We start from the raw sequence: 21,998 nt of genomic DNA on the forward strand, positions 1-21,998 counted from the left end.
AAGGTTGGTTGTCAAAAACATTTTAAACTAAAAGCCAACAATAAATTTGGTGAACTATGCTGGAGGACTGTGCCTTCCATATGTAAGAATTTCTTACAGATCAATAAGAATTCCTTAACACCTTAATAGAAAAATTGTCAAAAACATGCACAGTACATAGAATAAGTAAAAAAAAGACCAGCGAACATATGAAAGACTTTAAGCCTCACTGATAATTAAATACATGCAAACTAAAACATCAGAAATACATTTTTCATATTAACTTGGCAAAAATGCAAACAAACTAGTATTCATTACTAGCATGAATTTAATAAGTAGGGTACTCTCATATGAAAGTAACAGGAATATAAATTGCCTGAAATTTCTCAGAAGTGTTAGTTTTTGTACAAAGTGTTAATTTTACTTTTAGAGATACGTTCTATGAGGTAATAAAAAAATGTGACCAGAGATTTATCTGTAGAATGTGTTATTAAAGCAATTTCAATAATAGAAAATTGGAAACAACCTAAAAAACCCTGCAAGAAGGAATTGATTTTTGGAAATACGGTATTCCTGTTTTAAACAGTTACTCATTTAAAAATAATATTTTTGAGAAATTAAATAAAGTACTTTGAAGCTTTTAAAAACATACCCAAAGAAAGATGAATACTATAGTAAACCCTAATATGCTGCTTCTCCGTTCTATCAAGATTAAGTAATAGCAAGATGTCATATTTGCTGCATCTGTCTCTTTCTCTCTTTTTTAGTTTGCTGAAGCATTTTAAAGCTTATATCCAGACATCATGCCATTTCATGTCCATACCTTAGCACTCATTTCTTTAAAAAATGAATATTTTCTTGCAAAAATTAGTGCCATTTTCATTACTAACACAATTAACATAATTCCTTGGTGCTATTGAGAACACCAAAATAGCCCCAGTCATCTCCAAAGTTTCTGTTTCCTTCCTCATGGTATTATTTAAACCAGAGGCCAACAAACTTTTCTGAAAAGGACGAGATAGTAAATAATTTCAGCTTTGCTGGCCAGATGATCTCTGTTGTAATTATTCACCTCTGCTTTTGTACTTGAAAGCCACAGCCCACACCATGTAAAGGATTGGGCTGTTTTCCAGTAACATTTGATTTACAAAAGCAGGCAGCGAACAGGATTTGGCCTTCAGGCTGCAGTTTGCCAACCCCGGATTTAACTCATTCCTGTTCTCCGTATTGTGTGGTGGACATTAGCTTTAAAGCTTGATTAGATTTAGGGGCAGTTTTTTTGTGGCAAGAATACTTCATGGGGAATGCTGTGTGCTTCATCTCATAGCCCGTCAGAAGGTACATAATATCCTTTGCCCCAGTCAGTCATGCTAAGGATACTCAGTGGGTACAAATGGGTAAGGCTTGATCCCTCTTCTACAGACTCTACGTCAGCCTTTTGTCTAATGGTTTCATCCATTGTGTTGTTGCCTAAATCTGTTATTCCATTAGAAATAATTACAAAGTTGACCCTTGTGCAACATGGGTTTGAACTGCATGGGTCCACTTATACTCAGACTTTTTAAAATAAATATATACTATGAGCTAAGGTTTGTTGAATCCTTGAATGTAGAACTGCATACATGGTGGATCAACTGCTATGTTTTACTTGAGTTTTCTACTGCATGGGGTCAGCACCCCCAAGCACCAACCACCCACATGTTCAAGGGTCAACCATAGTAACTTTCTATTATTCCATCTTACTTCCATTAACCAGAATGCTTCTGTAAGAAAGAACTTTCCAATATCAGTGAGTGATTTAAGTTATCATAAAATACAGATTATCCAGTAACAGCTTTTACAATCAGGATATTTTTTGTTTCCTTTTAATTGTTTTGGTTCCTACTAGCCTTAACAGCTTATTTCTGTCTAACCTAACAAATTCCAGGGAAAAAAATTTTAATAACAGAGTAAAGAAACTGTAATGTATGTTGAAATTTAAAAAAAAAAAACAGAAAACAAGCAAGCAAGTAAATAATATGCATAAAAAATCAGTAAGAAATATACCAAATAGTTAAATATTTCTTATTGGCAGTACAATTCTAGGAAACTATTATCTCTTTATTTTTTTTACTTCTTTGTAATTTTCTGTACTCTAGATGTTCTGCATTAAAGAGTATTACTTTTTTAATTTAAAAACCCAACAGAATATTTTCTTTAACAAGTTTCTTTAGTACATTTAAAATAATATACACATTATTTTAAAAGGCGCTTTTACACACTTTTTTCAGAATTGTAGGTAGAGTAATTGTACAATTTTTAGCTGTATCCCATATTCTCAAAGAGCTTATAATATAAAGAGAGAATAAAATAGATTAAAAAATCATTTTTAACAACCTCCAAGCTCCAAAACTGCATTAGATATTTGTTTCTCCCATCTGTCTTTATAGACCTTAAAATTTTTTTCCCTTAAAATCAATTTGGAAACGAGTTAGTAGTATATTTCTTACAGCATTTGAGGTGGACCACAACTTCTGGAGGTTCCTAGATCTGTAAATATTTTTCTATTATCCTTAATCATGTGGGTTGACATATTCAAAGAAAATAAACAGGAACAAATCAATGAAAGAACTTATTCCTCAGTATAAATAAAAGTGAATATTCATTGGAAGGACTGATGCTGAACCTGAAGTTTCAATACTTTGGCTACCTGAAGTGAAGAACCAACTCATTGGAAAAGACCCTGATGCTGGGAAAGATTGAAGACAAAAAGAGAAAGGGGCGGCAGGGGTTGAGATGGTTAGGTAACATCACCAACTCAATGGACGTGAATCTGAGCAAACTCCAGGAGATAGCGGAGGACAGGGGAGCCTGGTGTGCTGCAGTTCATGGGGTCACAAAGAGTTGGACACAACTTAGGGATACAACCACAGCAGCAAAAATAAGTGAAAGGGGGCATGTAAATTAGTCTCCTTCACTGCAAATGGTAATCATTTGGCCCTGATGAGGGTCACTTTACCCTGAGATCCACCAGGGGCCATCCTGGACTCATGTATGTGGAATTTTAAATTGTTGACCCCGGAAGGAAATCATCTCAAATGGATCACGCTGTAAAACATGGAAAGTGCTCCTATTTCATGTATATTCTTAAAATGAAATTGTACTTACCATGAATAATACCATGAGAAAGAAACATAAAAGCTCAACTATGTAAGAGCTGGTGTGGGTGTGTGTTTAAGCGTGTTTTAAGAGAAAAAACCCTTTTCAGTGGAAGTGAAAATCTCCACCACTCTCTTTCTAAAGCCTTAGAGCAAAGTTTTCCTTAAAACCAAGTTGAAATGTTCTTACTTTTCTCAGACATTCTGGAAATTTAAAACAACCTACACTTTTCTGGGTAAATCATTCAGGATTTCTGTCATTTCCTGCCCAGAAACAGTTTCTTCGTGGTATCCTCTTAGAAATTTCTGCCACTGATAATTCCTTTATACTAACATAAGTAATGAGAACTGCAATTCTACAAGACAGATTTAACAGTCAAAATAGCAGCAGGAAACAGAAGGCATGAAGTATTTCACTGAAGCAGGTTTAATAAAGAAATCTATTATGTGCTGGATCCACATGTAGTTTGGCACGTAGTGAGATTAGACTTGAACAACCAAAGAACATCAATTTGACTGTTCTTAGAATCTTGGAATAAATGTGAACTAAGACTATTTTACATATAATTTTGGAAAGAAATATAATCTTCATCTGGACTGGTGGTCTGCTTCCAGCTATGATCATGAAGTTAAAAAGGAAGAGAGGAAGAGGAGGGATTGGGAAGGGGAGGAAAGAAAGGGCCCTAAACAAGACCTGTTGAAAAAATCAAGACCTGTTGAACCACTTCTTCAGTGCTGTGCAGAAGAAAACACCTCAGGTGCCACAGTTAACCAGTTGACTCTGGTGCTGAATTTCTGTTGTTTTTGCTGGGGTCTTAGTTTGCATAACTTAAAGTGTAGTCTCTGCAGTAGGAAAATTAATGGCCCCGCCCTTTCCAAAACTAGATTCCTTTGTCAGTGTTGGTTCCATTAGACAAAACAGGCAAATACCCCAAGCTTCTCTCGTAACTCAGTTTTTCTGGAGTGTGGATATGCCTTAACAGGCTTACTAGTTAACAAGAACTGTGCACTGGGAGTGATATTTACCAACTCCCTTTACTTGCTTATAAGCTCCATCAGTATGGGGGCTGGGTACATTCCTGCGGCTGATTCAGTGCCAAGACTGGATATATATTTGTTTAATGAAAAACGATGTCTCATATTCCCATCATTTCCTCCTCAAAATGAAGTGTAATACCAGACAGTTAAGAGATGATAAATGAATACTAGTTTACCAGGTGGTGATTCAAATGCTGTATGAGGTACCTGAAGTTAAAGATTTATTCAAGTATTCATCTTCTCAATCCCTGCCCTGGAGATAACGGCTGTAAATTTTGATGACAGGTGAGACATACATGCCAGGTGAAAAATTGCTACTGCCTTCCGTAAACTGCTACCGTTCTGAATAATTTTGGTCCCCAATTTTTAATCAGACGTGTAGTCCTTGAAATGACTAGTACTGAAAACGTGGCATGCACACATTCCTTCTTGTTTAACTCTGGCTAAATGATAGTAGAACCAAACAAAGCACGTTCGTTTTCTATCTATTTAAATTACAGTTTTGACAGTGTTTCTCAATACTGGAAATTGTTTAATTTTGTCCCTTGGAGTCAGAGTTCTCAAGAAAAATTGCTTTCGAGGGTAGAGAATCTGAAGCATGACTTTTTGTTAATTTGGGCCATCTCTCTTTGAAAAGAAGTAACTTATGGAACTGACTCATAAGGAAATACTTGACAACAGGTAATTTTGGATGATCAGACTTCATTCATTTGGGTTTATCTGCTTTGGGATAGGAATCAGGAACCAGGCTCTCTTGAGGCCATGGGCAGACCTGTTGAGCCTCGTAAAAGTACTGGAATCTGTCTTTGCACCTTAAGAAAGGAGCTCAGATTTCTTTGGACTGAAGCATGGGACAGGCAAAAGTAAGAAGCCAGGGACAATAGTGAAATAGCTGAGCTGTAGCAGCCAAGAGGATTCTCATCACTTTGTGATTCAGGGACACAGTTTCTTCAATTCAAGAAGAACATAGCACATTGAAAAGAGCTGCAAAGACAGAAGGTATGAACGGTGCACTAAAAACCATTTACTTCCAGAAATGGACCACTGAGATCCGATATAGACTATTATGTCCAAAAGTCTAAAAGGATATGTCATTTTACTAATGCCAAGTTCACTTTTTTCTAGTAGCTGGGATATTTTATAACAAAAATTGAAATAAAGGCCAAAAATGAAGCAATGGCAATTACTTTTTAGATGGATTATCTAGTCATGTTAATTCAGGCAACCAGTATATTTTATTCAGTCCTAGTTCTGTTTCTGTCTTCATTCAAGCCATGAAGTTTTATGATAGCCTTTGATAGATGGCAAATTATTTTAGTTCCTTTAATATTTATAAAAGTATAATAGTCCTAAAAGTTATTAGTACCAAATTCGTTTAGTAGTATTCATTAGTACTATTCATTTTTTTGCCTACTTAGTTACTAAAATAGCTCTGCTGTCAAAATATTTCCATATAATAGAGAATTTTTCAGCAATGAAAATTTACCACTAATTGATTATTTTGAGTAGACATACTTTTAAGTAATGCTGATTGGCTTTACATTCCATACATTTCTCCTCAACACAGTATTAATGAATTAATCAACCATTATAAACATTTAGTAGATATGGAAAGAACTTAAAGGAATCAGCAATGTAGCTTTCTTGTTTGCTTAATAAGTATTTACAAGGTCACTGCATATTATGCATATTAACTTACATTAATAACTATGGTAGTTAATATATAGCTTGAAAGTTAAGGGAACATTTCTAATTTGAATATTATTTTTATTTTGCCCATTTACCCCTGACAGCAAGATATCTGACTGATGTCCTTTTGGTTTGGATAGGTGCATTCGATGATAAAACAGGATCACTGTCTTCTGCTTCCTTGAACTCCTGAAGTCAGCTGCCTTCTCTTTCAAACTCTGGCAACCAACTGATGGGTCCAGTAATTGAAAACTGGGTGTGGTCAATAACATTCAAGCAACTTTTTCCTAATACAGACAACCTTGAAGAATTCACATCAATAATTCTGAATTGCTCTGACAAACGTTTTATTACTAACCCCATCAGAAATGTGTGGATGAATATGAACCAGCAATATACTACCTAAAGTCTTAAAACAACAGGCATAATTTAGGTTTGGACAACAGGAATGTCACAGAAATATTTGTGATCCAAAAGTCTTACAGGGTTTTGCCTTAGAATCTATTCTTTGATCAGTGGTATTTCCTTTGTTAACGCGATTGGCCAGAATATGGAAGATAAAAGGCAGGTCATCCACAGGGGTTAGCCTGCGCCTCCTGAGCAGAGTACGTGCATGTGAGTGCGCATGGGCATGGCTCAGTGCCTGGCTCCCCTGCACCATCATTGATCGCCTCCTCCTCATTAAACGCTCGTCGATTCCTGTCTTCCAGATGACACAGGCTGCCCTAGTAGCCAGTCAGTATCGCCTGTGAAGACGCCCTCAGATGCTGGGAACAGCCCCATTGGCTTTTGCCCTGGAAGTGATGAAGACTGTACCAGAAAGAAATGCACAGTTGGAATGGTTGGTGAGGGAAGCCTCCAGTCAGCGCGACACAAGAAGGAACCGAAGTCAGGCCTTGTAAAGCCAGGTAGGTGGCCTTACTCTTCATGTTCTTATCAGAGCAATATGACTGGAGTGATTTCAAGTGAAATTTGAAACGAAGCCCCTGGATGTCAGGATGAGGAACACTAATGCAGCACCTAGTACCCAGAAATATCTTTTTTTTTTTTACATAAAGAGATAGAGCAGAGAGTGGAATATTTTCTATACTAGTTGTTAATTGAGAATGCATAGTGATATATGTGTCTATTATAAAGACATGTTAAAAAGGGAGGAGATTTGAAGAAATGTTAACTGAATGGTCTAACAGACATTTAAACCATATCATTAAGTCTAGCATAAATTATACTAAGAAATTACTCAGTACCATCTAAAGTATGCACAGATTGTGAAAAGAACAGGTTATCTTGAGGCCGATCTGTAAGGCTGGGAGTGCTTGCTAACCTAGCTATTTTATTTGCTTTTTTAAGACTGAAATATGAGTATGCTGCTATATGTGTGTATGTGTGTATATGTATATATATAGAATGTTCAATAATGACAAAATAGTAAAAGCTTTGAGATGAAATGGAGATCATTATTACAGTGAATAAGATGCCATGAACATCAGAACAGTTCTCAGAATTTGCAATATAACAATAAGTATTTTACATCTCAAAAATATATACAGTGTATGAGCAAGTAAAGTTTTAGTGAAACTTAGCTATAACTTGAAAGTAAAAGGACCTGAATATTGGCATTGAGAGACAACCCCTATAATATTGCCTTATTTTCTTCAATATCACCAGTTATGCTATACATATTAATGAGCCTGAAAAGACAGATTAATGGCTTGCATGAGTTCCATTCCTTACATTTGTCTTCTAATTTTTGTTTGGTGATGACATTATTGTGCAAGGAGCTGTAAGTGGCTTTATTTCAATGGAGTCAAAGCTTGGTCCTTGTCTGCTTCCATTGGGAGGTCCTACATCCACTTCCATCTCTCTCCGCTTTTGTTCTTCATGAATAATTGATATGCAGAGCATATCTTAATGAATTATTCTTCATCTTGCTTTTGGTCAATCAGAGAAAATGTCGTTTAATCTGAGAGCAAAATTTAAACTGTGTGAGGAAGAAATCCTTTATTTCCTATTGGTTACTGGTAAATGTCAGTCAAGATGAATTTGTTGTCTTTTGCTTTGGTATAATATGAAAAAGAAAGGAAATGATACACAGTGGAGAAGACAGCATAGGAGAAAGATGGATATTATAAAAGAGATGTTGAGTACCCATTTTTATGCCTTTTATGCTCTTTTATATACTTAAGACAGAGACAGTGTGTTCAAGAATGTCATATAATTATTGTATTGTTGTTACTGAGTCGCTAAGTTGTATCCAAATGTAATTATGGTCAAGAAATAAACCATTACCTTGTGTATTCAGAAACTAGAATGTCCTTCCTCTCTTCCCCAGCTCGGCTGTCCTTTTAAAAAATTAAGATATAATTCACATACTATAAAATTCACCCCTTTAAAGTGTACATTTCCATGGTATTTAGTATATTCAAAAGATTGTACAAACATCACCACTGTCCAATTTCAGGGCACTTTTATATCCCTCCAAAGAAGCACTATACCCATGAAACGTCACTGTCCACTCTTCCTTTCTCCCAGCCCCTGGCAACGACTTACATGCCCTCTGTCTGATCTGCCTGTTCTGGACATCACGTATAATGGCATTGTACAATCTATGGCCTTTTGTGTTTGGCTTCTTTTGCTTAGCATGATGTTTTCAAGGTTCATGCACTAGCCTGTCATTCTTTTTATGGCTCAGTAATATTCTACTGTGTGAATATACCACATTTTAAAGTAAACTTTTGGTGAGAAATTTTGGGTGTATAGAAAAATTGAGCACCCAGTACAGGGTTCTTATATCCCCTACCATATCTCATATCTCATACCACTACCCCCAGCTTCTTCTATTATTAACATCTTGGCTTAGTGTGGTGTCACACCACACTTTGCTTATCCATTCACAATTGATGGGCATTTGGGTTGTTTCCACTTTTGACCTATTGTGAATAATGGTGTCATGAATGGTCACATACAAGTTTTCATATAGACTTTCAGTTCTCTTGGATGTATACCTAAGACTGAAATTTCTAAGTCATATGGTAAGTCTATGTTTAACCCTTTGAAGAACTGCCAAACTTTTTTCCCTAATGGCTGTACCACTTTACATACCACCAGCAATGTCTAAAGGTTTCAGTTTCTCAACATCCTTATCAAACAGTTGTTATTGTCTATCCTTTTGGTTATACTTACTCTAGTGAGTGTGAGGCAGTATTTCATTGTGCTTTTGATTTCCATTTCCCTGATGGCTAAAGATGACGAGCACCTTTTCATGTGCGTATTGGCTGTTCGTGTATCTTCCTTGGAGAAATGTTCTCAATTTTCTTTTAGACAGTTGGGAGCAGTCACCAATAGATTCTGCTTCTGCAGCATACAGGATGTGAGTTTAAGAGCAGAAGCCCTGTCATCCTCTTTTTGTATTCCTAGCACACAGGGTCCGGTGTGTATCGAGGGCACAGTCGACACTGGTTAACCTCAACAGCAAAGGTAGGCTATGGCATTGAGAATGTAAAATGCTGCAGGAAAGAGTGTCGGCTTTGGGGGTGGCCAAGAAAAAATAGATTTTTATTGTGAAGATATTGTAGGATTTGAATGCAACCTGAAATTTTTTCACTTCTGTTATTCACCACCCACCACCTCCCCTGACGGAGAAGGCAATGGCACCCCGCTCCAGTACTCTTTCCTGGAAAATCCCATGGATGGAGGAGCCTGGTGGGCTGCAGTCCATGAGGTCGCTAAGAGTCGGACAGGACTGAGCAACTTCTCTTTCACTTTTCCCTTTCATGCGTTGGAGAAGGAAATGGCAACCCACTCCGGTGTTCTTGCCTGGAGAATCCCAGGGACAGCAGAGTCTGGTGGGCTGACGTCTCTGGGGTCGCACAGAGTTGGACACGACTGAAATGACTTAGCAGCAGCAGCAGCACTTCCCCCGATCCCCACCTCATCCTCAAAACATTTTACAGTGGTGACTATACAAGTAAACAGTGAAACAAGACACGAGTGTGGGGCAGCAAGAACAAACTAAGTTAAATGGCCGTTAAGATTATCCTTGGCCTTCCCTGGTGGCTCAGATGGTAAAGAATCTGCCTGTAATGTGGGAGACCTGGGTTCGATCCCTGGGTTGGGAAGATCCCCTGGTGGAGGGCACAGCAACCCACCCCAGTATTCTTGCCTGGAGAATCCCAAGGACAGAGGAGGCTGTCAGACTACAATGCACAGGGTCACAAAGAGTCGGGCTCGACTAAGTGACGAACACTTTCACTTTCACTTCAAGACTACCCGTGCCCTTCCTTGTTTCAGTGGTCATCATGTGCTCAGTCACTCAGTCGTGTCTGACTTTGTGACCATACGCACTGTGGTCCTCCAGGCTTCTCCGGCCATGGGATTCTCCAGGCAAGAATGCTGGAGTGGGCTGCCATTTCCTCCTCCAGGGGATCTTCCTGATCCAGGGATGGAACCCGTGTCTCCTGCACCGCAGGTGGATTCTTCACCGCTAAGGCCCAGGGGAAGCCTTGTTTCAATAATCATCATAAGAATAATCATATCTTAATGAAGGTTAAAAACCCTGTGTGTATGCACAGAATTCACCCTGAGCAAGTCTTGGTTCCTACAGAAGATACTTGTTGAATATCAGCTACTTGTCTTGCTAAGGATGTTTAAGTAGAAAGTACAGACAAAAAGACTAAAAAGAAGTGAGTGGGGAGGGAGGAAGGAAAAGAAGGAAGGAGGAAAGAAAGGAAACACGAGTTGTTCTTCATGCTGTTTCGACAATAATGGATCCTTTGAGAATCCTGAAGGCCATGGACCCATATTCCAGAAAAATATGCACAAAATATCACATACTATTTCTGAGGTTTTATGGGCCCCCTTTATTAGGATTTTTAACTCCTAGTTAATAACCCCTGCCCAGAGGCAGAACCTGAAATAGCACCTTTGTCAACTGCTTCTGATTTAATCACCTAAGCAGTGCTGACCTCATGATCTTTTGATTTATTTGCATTTGATCAAGGTCACAATAGTCCCTAAAGTGTATTTTTTAGTTGCCTGAGGTTCCTAATGTCATCACTAAAAGGCATTGCCTGAGCTTTTGAATGGGTCCCTATCTGTAGGGGCCCAGTGGTCCCCAGTGGTGGTGGCTTAGTCGCTAAGTAACGTCTGACTCTTGCGACCCCATGGACTGGAGCCCGCCAGGCTCCTCTGTCCATGGGATACTCCAGGCAAGAATACTGGAGTGGGTTGCCATTTCCTTCTCCAGTCTGTACGGTAAGCTCTTTGTATTTAAAACAGTCTGCACTGGGACCTATAGCTCTCTGAATTTTCAGCGGAATAAACCTCTCAGTCTCGTAACTAAGAAGAGAGAAAATTCTGGACACAAGGGCCTTGGGTTACTCCAAAATTTATAAAATGCAGAGAATCTGTCATTAAACCACAAGAAGTTACTGCTCACTGGTTATTAAAATCTTCCACCTCCTCCACAGCCCCAGGTGACCATCTCCCCTCAGCCTAAACTCATCTTCCACTCTTGATGTACGCTCTACTTTTTTAAAATAAATCAACTCATTAGAACCAATACCAGTTTATTAAAATAGCAAGCAATTAGTCTCCTACACAGATGCTCCAGGGCCCTTTAACATTAACCTGGGCCCATTTAATTTTAGGTCTGTTGTTCTAGATTCTGGAAACTGCTGTTCACCTTGGAAAGGAGTTATTGAAATGCCCCTTTGGTCGTTCAGATAAAGAACTAATAATGTTGTATATGTGTGTGTGTGTGTGCTTAGTCACTCAGTCATGTCCAACTCTCTGCAACTCCATGGACTGTAGCCCACCAAGCTCCTCTGTCCATGGTGATTCTCCAGGCAAGAATACTGGAGTGGGTTGCCATTCCCTCCTCCAGGGATCATCCCAACCCAGGGATTGAACCCGTATCTCCTGCATTGACAGGCAGATTCTTTACCACTGAGCCACCTGGGAAGCTCCATAGTAATGTTGGCTGGATACCTAATGCAGAAGGAGAAGGGAACTGTGTTACGGGATGCCAGGAAGGGCTTAGAAAGGTAAGCTGAGCACACCCGCACCTCCCCAGCAGGGCACCACGGCACTCACAGCATGGAAGCCCTGCCTTCTAGACAGGACTCGTGCTGGACCTTCTCGGAGGCAGTGCGCCTTCTGTCATTTTGGCTTCTATCACTTACTGCCTATTCAGATTTAATTAAAAATTGCCACCAAACAGTGAAAGAAAATAACCCTGCAGTCAGTTGGATAATGGCTTTGCCTTTTTCATGTTTTCATGAGTCTAACTCAGCAGACGTTCAAGACTGTATCTCTAGAGCCTAATACAATGTCTGTCATGACACAGGTGTGCAGTAAATCCTTCAATGAGACTGGAATGATGTTTAGTGTGGGAGGAGTATGGGAAAGATAGGCAGAGATGACCTCAGCATCATCCTTGCTAATGGGGACCTTATCATTCAAGACAGAAAACTGTACAATAAAGCTGGGCTATAGTACAGATTAAAAGGAAGGGAATGAAGGCATGCTGATAGGGACCTCTTTATAATAATTCATTTTTATTGGAATATAGTTGATTTACAATGTTGTGCTAGCTTCTGCTATACAGCAGAGTGAATTAGTTGTACGTATACATGCTGTGCTATGCTAAGTTGCTTCAATCGTGTCCGACTCTGAAACCCTATGGACTATAGCCACCCCTGCCTTCTCTGTCCATGGGATTCTCCAGGCAAGAATACTGGAGTGGGTTGCCATTCCATCCTCCAGAGGGTCTCCCTGACCCAGGGGATGAACCCACGTCTCTTATGTCTCCTGCATTGGCAGACAGGTTCTTTACCACTGGTGCCACCTGGGAAGCCCATACATAAACATATACTCTCTCTTTTTTAGATTCTTTTCCCGTATAGGTCATTACAGTGTACTGAGTAGAGTTCCCTGTGCTGTAGAATAGGTAGGTCCTTTTTAGTTATGTATTTTATGTGTGTTAATAGTAGTGTATGGGCTTCCCAGGTGGCATTAGTGGTAAAGAATCTGCCTGCCAATGCAGGAGACATAAGAGACGTGGGTTCCATCCCTGGGTCTGGAAGATCCCCTGGAGCAGGAAATGGCAATCAACTCTTAAACACTGGTTAAGGAGACGAAGGCTCCTTCGCACACAGCCAATGGCCCGCAGGTGTTCCCGTGCTTATCAGGGGCATCGTCCCTTTCACTTCAAAGTTAGTCCTGTCGAATAAAAGGGACAATGTACAGGGTGGGGCGTGAGCGGGGCATATGTTCTTACAATAACTTGACTACAAAGAGGACACTCAAGAACTTAGCTTACAGTTCTCCGCAGGTTACCCAGCTTGTGGTTTCTTGGGGGAAAAAGTGTGAATGGATGGGTGGGGTGGGGCTGCAGGGATACCTTACTAACCACCAGACTCAGGAGTCCAGTACACCAGGCTCACAGCTTCATGCCACCTCTTTAACAGTGCACTCTTCAACTACTTGTTATCTTCCAGAAACTTTGTGTTTGGCATCTTTAGAATGGGTTATTGTGTCCATTAAACAGATTAAAGAATGTAAGATGCCCAGCGTTCCATCTGGCACAAAACAATTCCTTAGTAAATGTTAATAACAGTCATTCGTTGCTCTTAAAATAGTTATCAGAGATTCCTTGCACTTTGTTTACAAGGAATATCCTTGAAACTATCACACAGAACTTATGTTTATTAAAACAAAATTCTAGCATGTCATGTTCTCCCAGTTCACATAAAACAAGAGGAGTGTTTGCTATTGGAGGACACTGGAGAGAGCGTGAGTTGATTGACAGATGATGGTTTGACAATGAGGAAAGAGAAAATATGAAAGGGAAAATATGTAAAAAAGCAAACAAAAGACCACTAAAAAGCATAACAGCCTATTAAATGTTTTGTAGCACTTGTGTGTGTGTATGTGTGCTCAGTTGTATCTGACTCTTTGTGACCCCATGGGCTGTTGCCTGCCAGGCTCCTCGGTCTGTGGGATTTCCCAGGCAAGAATACTGAAGTGAGTTGCCATTCCCTACTCCAGGGAATCTTCCTGACCCTGCATCTCTTGCATCTCCTGCATTGGCAGGCACATTCTTTATCACTAGCACCACATGAGAGGCTTCTTATAGCACTTAATGCAATACTTAATGTTCTAGAAACACACTGAGTCATTGTGATGGTGTAGTTGGCAGAAAATTATGTGTATGAAGGCAGGAAAATTCCTGAAGCATTTTAGAAATATTTTCATAGAATGGAAAAATTAAAATTTTAGTGCTAAAAGAGATTTGGGTTTTATGGAAACGTTCTGCATTCTTTGGCAGACAGTGCTTTTCTAATAGCTTATAGTTTCAAAGGTCTTTCAGCAGCAAAGCCCAATCTCAAATAAAGTCTTTAGTCTGTTTCAGATGCTTAACATATCTGGAAGACTATATTAGATGTAATCGTGTGCTTGCCTGACTCTGAAATTTGATTAAAAATTGTTGTAGCCCATATTTATTGAGACTTAACTGTCCCAGGCAAAATTCCAAGGACTTTACTCATTTAATCCTAATATCAGTGTGAGAAGGGGGTATCATTGTCCCCTCTTTTACAGATGGAGAAACTGGCATAGAGAAGCTAATTCATGCAAGGTCACAGTCTGTAAATGGATTCTAAACAGTGGAGTTTTGCTTTTGACTCTTAACTACCACACTGGTTGTAAGGTCCAACTTCAAAGGAAAAATTTTAATTGTAACAGGGAAGTATGACAATTGAGAAAGATGTGTTGATATAAGACAGGGATTTTTAAAAAAATATCTGTGGAGCCCTATAGATTATCTGATACAGTCCATATACTTATTATGCTGGCTGCTGCTAACCAAATCAATGACCCTCAATGTAACTTCAATGAAATACAGAAAATTGAACACAGGAGGCTATTTGGATGCAGATCAGGAAAATAAACCATGAAGATGTCAACATCAAAGGATGTGAAGGTCTTCAGAGTTTTCCACTTGATCACGATCTACTTCTTTCTCTACTTGTCACAGTGTTTTATGTGCCGCCCTGTGTGTCATTAATAGTTTCATAAACAATGATCATTAGGTTTTGTCAACTTAAACAGGAGCTTTTGCACCGATACTGAAGTGGATCTCTGAAACTTTCACTCTGAGAGAAAAAATGTCCCCCCAGGAATCAGCACAAAATGTTTTATGATAAGCTATTGTATAGTCTGCCTCTTCTCCCCAGCAGAGACCAGACGGGTGGAAAAAAAAACTCTGAACTGTGATGAGGAGCCCTGGGTGTTTATCTTTATCGCAGGGTTACTTACATATTTACTCTCATGCCTTTCTCCCATCTGTGCCTTTGATGGTGCACCCAATCAATGTGATGTGGCCAAATGGTCTGCTAATGGTTTTTCCATAAGAATTAGTGAGTTATAATCCTCTTCTTCTCAGAGGTGACTGCTGTCCACATCCCAGGTCTACTGGGATCTATTGCACCTACATCGTTATAGCTACCGATTTGGAGGCTCACCAGATGCTTCCTAAGTGCTCTAATGTGCTGAGAACGAAGCGTTAGTGGTATCTCACACATAGCAGATGCCCCAGCCGACCACACACCCACCATTAAAGATGTTTATCGACTACCAGCCCAAGAGAAACAAACCTGAAAATGTATTTTACACACAAACCTATAAACTAAGAGTTACAAATCATGCAGATATATGCTTTAGGTTGGGCTGCTCCCCCACCCCCAGCCAATTGAGAAGAGTTTATTGAGGAGACTGCATGTACAGAAATGGGCTTAATTAAGGAAACCCATCCAGTATGGGGCTTCCCAAGTGGCACTAGTGGTAAAGAACCCGCCTGCCAATGCAGGAGATATAAGAGACGTGGGTTCAATCCCTGGGTCAGTAAGATCCCCTGGAGAAGGGCATGGCAACCCACTCCAGTATTCTTGCCTGGAGAATCCCAGGGACAGGGGAGCCTGTAGGGTTATAGTCCATAGGGTTGCAAAGAGTCAGACACAACTGAAGCGACTTAGCATATAGCACAACCAGTATGGGAAGGGCAACAGCTTGGAGCCCTTCCCTGTCGTGAAGAGGCAGAGAAAGGTCAAGGTACCAGAACCCAGAGCCCGAGAATTCCCAGGCTGCATGTGAGGGAACCATGTACTTTGGTAGCAAAGTGTTAGCCGCTCAGTCATGTCTGACTCTCTGCAACCCCATGGACTGTAGTCCACAGCATGCTGCAGCCCACGGGGTCAAAAACAGTCAGACACGACTGAGCTGACTGACTGGACTGTAGTCTACTAGGCCCCTCCATCCATGGGATTTCCCAGGCAAGAGTACTGGAGTGGGTTGCCATGTCCCCTCCAGGGAATCTTCCCGACCCAGGGATCGAACCTGGGTCTCCCGCATTGCGGGCAGATTCTTTACCATCTGAGCCACTAGGGAAACCCAGCAAAACAATGTGCCTAACAAGAAAGGAGGTAGAGGGAAAAGTACCCTGACTTCTCTGTCTTCTTTGTCTGTATAATTAGGTGGGTGGCATTTGGGTGGACTGGGCTACTGGTGGAAGTTATGTGTTGAACCAAACTTAAGTAAGTTTGTTGGGGTAATTCAGTGAGTTACGGTCTTCTACCACCTGAACCTGTGTCTAACAGCAGCCAAGGTTCAGCAGTAGGCAGTGTGGCTGCAGGCCACAGTTAAGTGAGGTGAGCTTCAGGAAACTGGCCACAGTGGACTTACAATCCAAGCCGTTTTGAATTCAAATCCATTACATGGACTAGAATGTTTGTGGCTTTGCAGGAAGGTGATTTTTGTGTAGGAGCCTAAAAGACAGCAAACCTCACTCACTTCACCACCTATAAGCGTTCTGCTCAACTTCAGTGTGAATCCTGGCTGTACACTGATTGACCAGCTTTCACTCATTCACTCAACAAGTATTTACAAAGCATTTATTCTGTGCTAACACCATTGTTCCAGGCTTTCAGGACAGAGGAGGGGAAAAAACAAACAAGATGCCTGTTCTCTTGGAACCTGCCTGATATAGGGAGATGGCTGATTCACAAGCAGACAAAAAAGATAAGTTCAGATAGTGACACTTAAAACAAGGTAAGGCTATAGCCGGTGATGAGCATTGGGCAGGGAGTGTCTGGGGAGGTGACATTTGAGCTGAGAACTTAGTCATATTCCTTTGCACATGTGGAGGGTTTGCGGGGACAGTGAGTGAAGCAGTGAGCTAGGAAGAAGAAAGAGTAATTGCAGGTGAAGTCTGCATCAAACAATGGGAACCTACTGGCCAGTTTTGAGAGAGACATAATTTAATATATGGGTTTCCCAGGTGGCTCAGTGATAAAGATCTGCCTGCCAACGCAGGAGTCACAGGAGATGCGGGTTCTACCCCTAGATCAGGAAAATTCCCTGGACAGAGGAGCCTGGTGGGCTACGGTCCATAGAGCACAGAGTCAGACACAACTGAGCATGCTCTCAACGCAACACAATTTAGTGTATATGTTCAAGGCCCTTTTGGTTGCTCTATGGAGCTTGCATTATCAAGAGATGAAACTGGAAGCAGGTTAATGAAGGAGGAGGCAGTGAAAACAGAGCCAAGTGTAGGAGACAGTGTATATGAGAGAATACAAGGCCCTGCATTTTCCTAATGAGATTAAAAATGTTTTATTTGCTAACTTGCGTAAACCTTTAGAGATGGATGAAATAGTCAATAGCTGGTAGGTTTTTTAAATTTATTTTTTTAGTTAAACATACAAATGTATACTCTGTTATTTATTTAGAAGCAGGGATCTTGTTATTCATCATTAATATAAAAAATTTATTGCCCTCCTCATCCCTGGAGCTAGTTTTCAACTTGGGTGTCTTTTCCAATGTCTTTTCCAGAGCAAGTTATCTTCACTTCTGCCCAATTTGTTTGATACAAAGCCATTTTGAATTCATATCTGGAGCTCTCATTGAACATTATCTTCGAACCTACGAGTACTGTGAGGGTAGCTGTTAAGTTACTGTAAAAAGACGCTCCCAAATCCAGAGGTTAAAAACTAGACAGAAGCTGATCTTCATCATAAAACAGTCCCTAGGTGTTTGGGGGACTGAGGCTGGTAGGCAGCGTGTCAGGTCCGCTGTCCTTCTCCAGGAAGAAGGAGGGAGAGAGGGACCAGGGGATACTCACCCAATCACTTTACGGTCAGGGCACAGAAGTGGCACACGTCATTTCCAGTTATATCCCAGGACATCTTAGTCAGCTGGGCATCTATTATTATGGAAGAAGGAAAGAATGGGGATGGACATTGGAGGACAGCTAGCAGACCATCACAGCACCCATGGAGAGCATGGGGGCAGCTGGTTTTTCTCTTCCCCTGTAGATGCAATGTCAGTATCAGTCAATACCCAGAGCTATTCAGTTACTAAGTCCAGTTAGCAAAGAGTATGTTTTTTTTTTTTCAATCTCCACAACTTAACCTTTGATTATTGCTATTTAATAGCAGAGGCAGCAGAGCATGAGATTGTTGGATGGCATCACCGATTCAGTGGACATGAACTTGGGCATACTCAGGGAGACAGTGAGGGACAAGGGAGACCAGGCGTGCTGAGGTCCATGGGATTGCAAAGAGTCAGACACGACTTAGCGACTGAACAACACTGCTATTTAAACTGATCTTTAAAAAAGGCTGGAGGAGTCATACCAGTCATACCACAGGAATAATTACAAAATCTGCTTTTGAATTTCTTGGCCCCCTTCATTTTAAATAATCCCGTCAGTCGACCCCTGAAGGCAGCCCAAAACAATACTGATTGAGGTCGATTCAGTCCCCTGTGTCTTTTTCAAATGACACTTTTTGTTCAAAGAAGGTAATTATAAGAGAGATCTCTATAATAAGAGGCTTTGGAAAGACTTTAAAATAAGGAGCTTGCTTTTGTGTGAGGTAATTGTGGGAAGAGAGTGCCTCACCTTATATTTAGGTATTGAATAGGGTGTACCATGTCACTTGCCAAGCAGTGGGAGACAGGGGAGTTCACATGCCGGATAGTTTCTTTTGTAAATATGAGGAAATGGTTTCTCTTTTGTCATATGGAGGAATAATTAATACTTATCTTTCTCATGTTGCTGTGAGAATCATAAAACATGTTACGTATGTAACAGAGTACAAGCCTACCTTAGAGATTTTGTGGGTTTGGTTCCAGACCACTGCAGTCAGGTGAATATTGCAATGAAGTGAGTCATGTGAATTTTTTGGTTTCCTAAAGTATATAAAAGTTATATTTACTCTCTACTGTAGTACATGAAATGTGCAATAGCATTGGGTCTAAAAATATATACATTTAAAAATACTTTATGCTATCATATGCAGATTATCATCTGACAACTCACAGTACCACATACCTTCAGTTTTTTAAAAAATGCAGTATCTGCGAAGCACAATACAACAAAACACAGTAAGGTGAGATATGCCTCTGTGCATCGAGTAAATACTGCACGATGCTCAGAGGTAAACGTGCACGTCCTATACCTTTGCAAAAATCAGTGTCAGCATTTGGCAAGTGTTTGTAGTTACCGTATTTTCCTGTTCTGCAGTGTGTGCTCAGTAAATGATCATTACGGTGATTAAATGAGCAAAGTTTACAAATAGCTCAACTTTAAGGTATTTGAATGCTCGCTTCCCATCTTGTTTGCATTGGTCCTATTTTATCACAGTTACCTTCTTAGTAAGAATTATTCTAATATAATAAAGGGCTTTTCTGGACGCTTAATAAACATCTTTGCTCTGAGCAAACTCCTTTTTGGAAACACTGTGCTAACAGTTGTCTCAGACAGCCTTCAATTCATTTTCTCCCTTGAGAACAATGATTGTCTCCTGGTCCTCCCTCCCAGAGAGAACTGTGAAGTGCCTTGCATATTTAAATAGCTGGAAGTCAGGAAGTACGCTGAAAAATTTCCTCAAAGTGTCACGTGCTTGCCATTACATGTAGGAATGTGTTGGGTTTTGATGTAATTTCTTCCTTGCTCTTTGGGATATAAAGATTCTTAAGTGTTGCTCTATAATTGTCAAAGATTAGCCTTGACTGTCCTGTAGGCCTTTACCTCTGTTTGACAATTTGATGTTTCCTTAAATGCTTTGTGTCCATTCATGAGGGCGATGGTTTCATTTGAAATGCTGCAGTCACCAGGGAGAAGCTCTTGTGCTCTCTCCTGATTGGCCAGCCTCCCCTCTGCCTCCTGTTGCTATGGTGCCCAGCAGAGTAACTTCCTTGCCCTGTACAAGTAGGAGGCTCAGTCTCCATGGATACCCCACTCTGAGACTGTACTCCACGGAGAGATGAGCTGAGCTGCACATACTGTATTTCTGCACAAGACATACCCCAGCCTGTGGTGGGAGGCTGTTTGCAGAGGCAGTGTTTGCCATGAAAGTCTACGGAGCTTATCTTCTAAGTAAGTCATATTAGTCACAGTAAGTAAATAATTATATTGGATCCCAGAGGATATGTTCTTTGTGTATGTGTGTGTGTCAAGTTACTTGTGGTAGGCTAAAAATGTAGTCTGGAAATAAATTTTCAACTGTCTGCCATTCAGATATCCTGAATGCAGAGTCTGAAACTAAACTTTGAAAAATACACACCTATATTGTTTTAAATACCCCTTGTCATTTGTGAATCTGTCATTTGTGAATCTGCCATTTGAGGCAAACGGGAAAAGATGGACATGGATGATTACACTTTAGAATGCTCTCCTAACTCTTAGCCTTGCATGCTGCATTTGTAAATGCAGAGCTTGTCCTTGCCCAGCGACGTGCTATGGGAATAGATGAGCACAGGCACAATTAATGCTAATTGGCCCTGCACAGAGTGTGCAATGGGGCCTCTGTGTAGGCTGAGACTCGATGTATTTATTATCAAGAGTGATCTTGCTTATGTGCTCATCTCTGCCAGTTCACCCTGGAAATTATTCAGAGACCATCTCTCTAGCCAGTTTTAATTTATTTTTCTCATATAGTGTTCAGGAAAAATTCAGAAACTCTTCAGGTCTGTGGAATTGGGATGGGGAAGAATTTTGTGTTTATTAATGATTTGCTCTAACACTTCCGCTTTCTTGTACCTTCCAAGAGCATAAGGGTTGGGTTTGCAATGTTGTAAAACACATGAGTCATCTTAGAGCAATTTTCATCTGCTGGGTGAATGATTAATGCCTGTGGTGTTAAAATTAATGAGTGGAAACAAAAGACTATACGTATGGTTACCCCAACTTTAGTTCAGTAATTCTAAAATTACATTAAATTAGATCTTCAGACTGTCCACAGTAGGTAGCTGGCGTCTAGCAGCTCTAGACAAAAAGCAGAATATACACTGTACTGGTGTAAGAGTGATTCATTTTTAGTTATATAGAACAGTGAGCACAGAGTGTCACGCTAGATTGTAAATGTCTCTTATTTTCTGTACTCATGACTAACCATTCATGCAGAGGAGAACTGGTGTAATGTCATCTCTTCCAGCTGTTAGTCATGGCTCAATTTTAATTGCCCCAAATGGTGAAAAGTCACCACCCTTTGAGGATGTGAATGTTCTGGTGACTCCTCTGGCTCTGATTTTGTCACTGAGGTCAGGCTTTAGGTCACTGTCTTAATATTTTATAAATATAATTTCCACTCATCAAAGGGGCAGCAGACAAATAAAAGCTCATGATACACTCTGTAGTGATCATGGCTTTAAAGACATGGAAACAATGTCGATGACACTTTCTGCAAAGTTTTTCACCTCATTAGTTGTGGCTCAGCTGGTAAAGAATCTGCCTGCAATGTGAGAGACCTGGATTCGATCCCTGGGTTGGGAAGATCCCCTGGAGAAGGGAAGGGCTACCCACTCCAGTATTCTGGCATGGAGAATTCCATGGACTGTATAGTCCATGGGGTTGCAAAGAGCTGGACACGACTAAGCGACTTTCACTTTCGGTATTATAGGCTCCATTTCCCATTTTCAGTGTGTCTATGACAAATTCTCCTGCCCATCTCTGCAAACTAGCAGAGTATGGGAATTTTTTCAGCCTCAAAATACTGGAATTTGCTGTTTCCTCATCTATATCAGTTCAGTTCAGTCGCTCAGTTGTGTCCAACTCTTTTCGACCCCATGAACCGCAGCACGCCAGGCCTCCCTGTC

At 40.4% G+C, this 21,998-nt stretch overlaps 1 protein-coding gene across 1 annotated transcript in view; it reads left to right on the forward strand.

Annotated features, from left to right (window-relative positions):
* SYBU (syntabulin) overlaps positions 1 to 21,998 on the forward strand; it is an 83,558-nt gene that overhangs the window by 17,957 nt on the left and 43,603 nt on the right. The window contains exon 4 of the mRNA XM_055546411.1: positions 6,554 to 6,751. Within this exon, the coding sequence (XP_055402386.1) occupies positions 6,554 to 6,751 (198 nt within the window). The remainder of the gene's footprint in view (positions 1 to 6,553; positions 6,752 to 21,998) is intronic.

The sequence above is a fragment of the Bubalus kerabau genome, chromosome 14, assembly GCF_029407905.1.
Source record: "Bubalus kerabau isolate K-KA32 ecotype Philippines breed swamp buffalo chromosome 14, PCC_UOA_SB_1v2, whole genome shotgun sequence".
Lineage (NCBI taxonomy): Eukaryota > Metazoa > Chordata > Mammalia > Artiodactyla > Bovidae > Bubalus > Bubalus kerabau.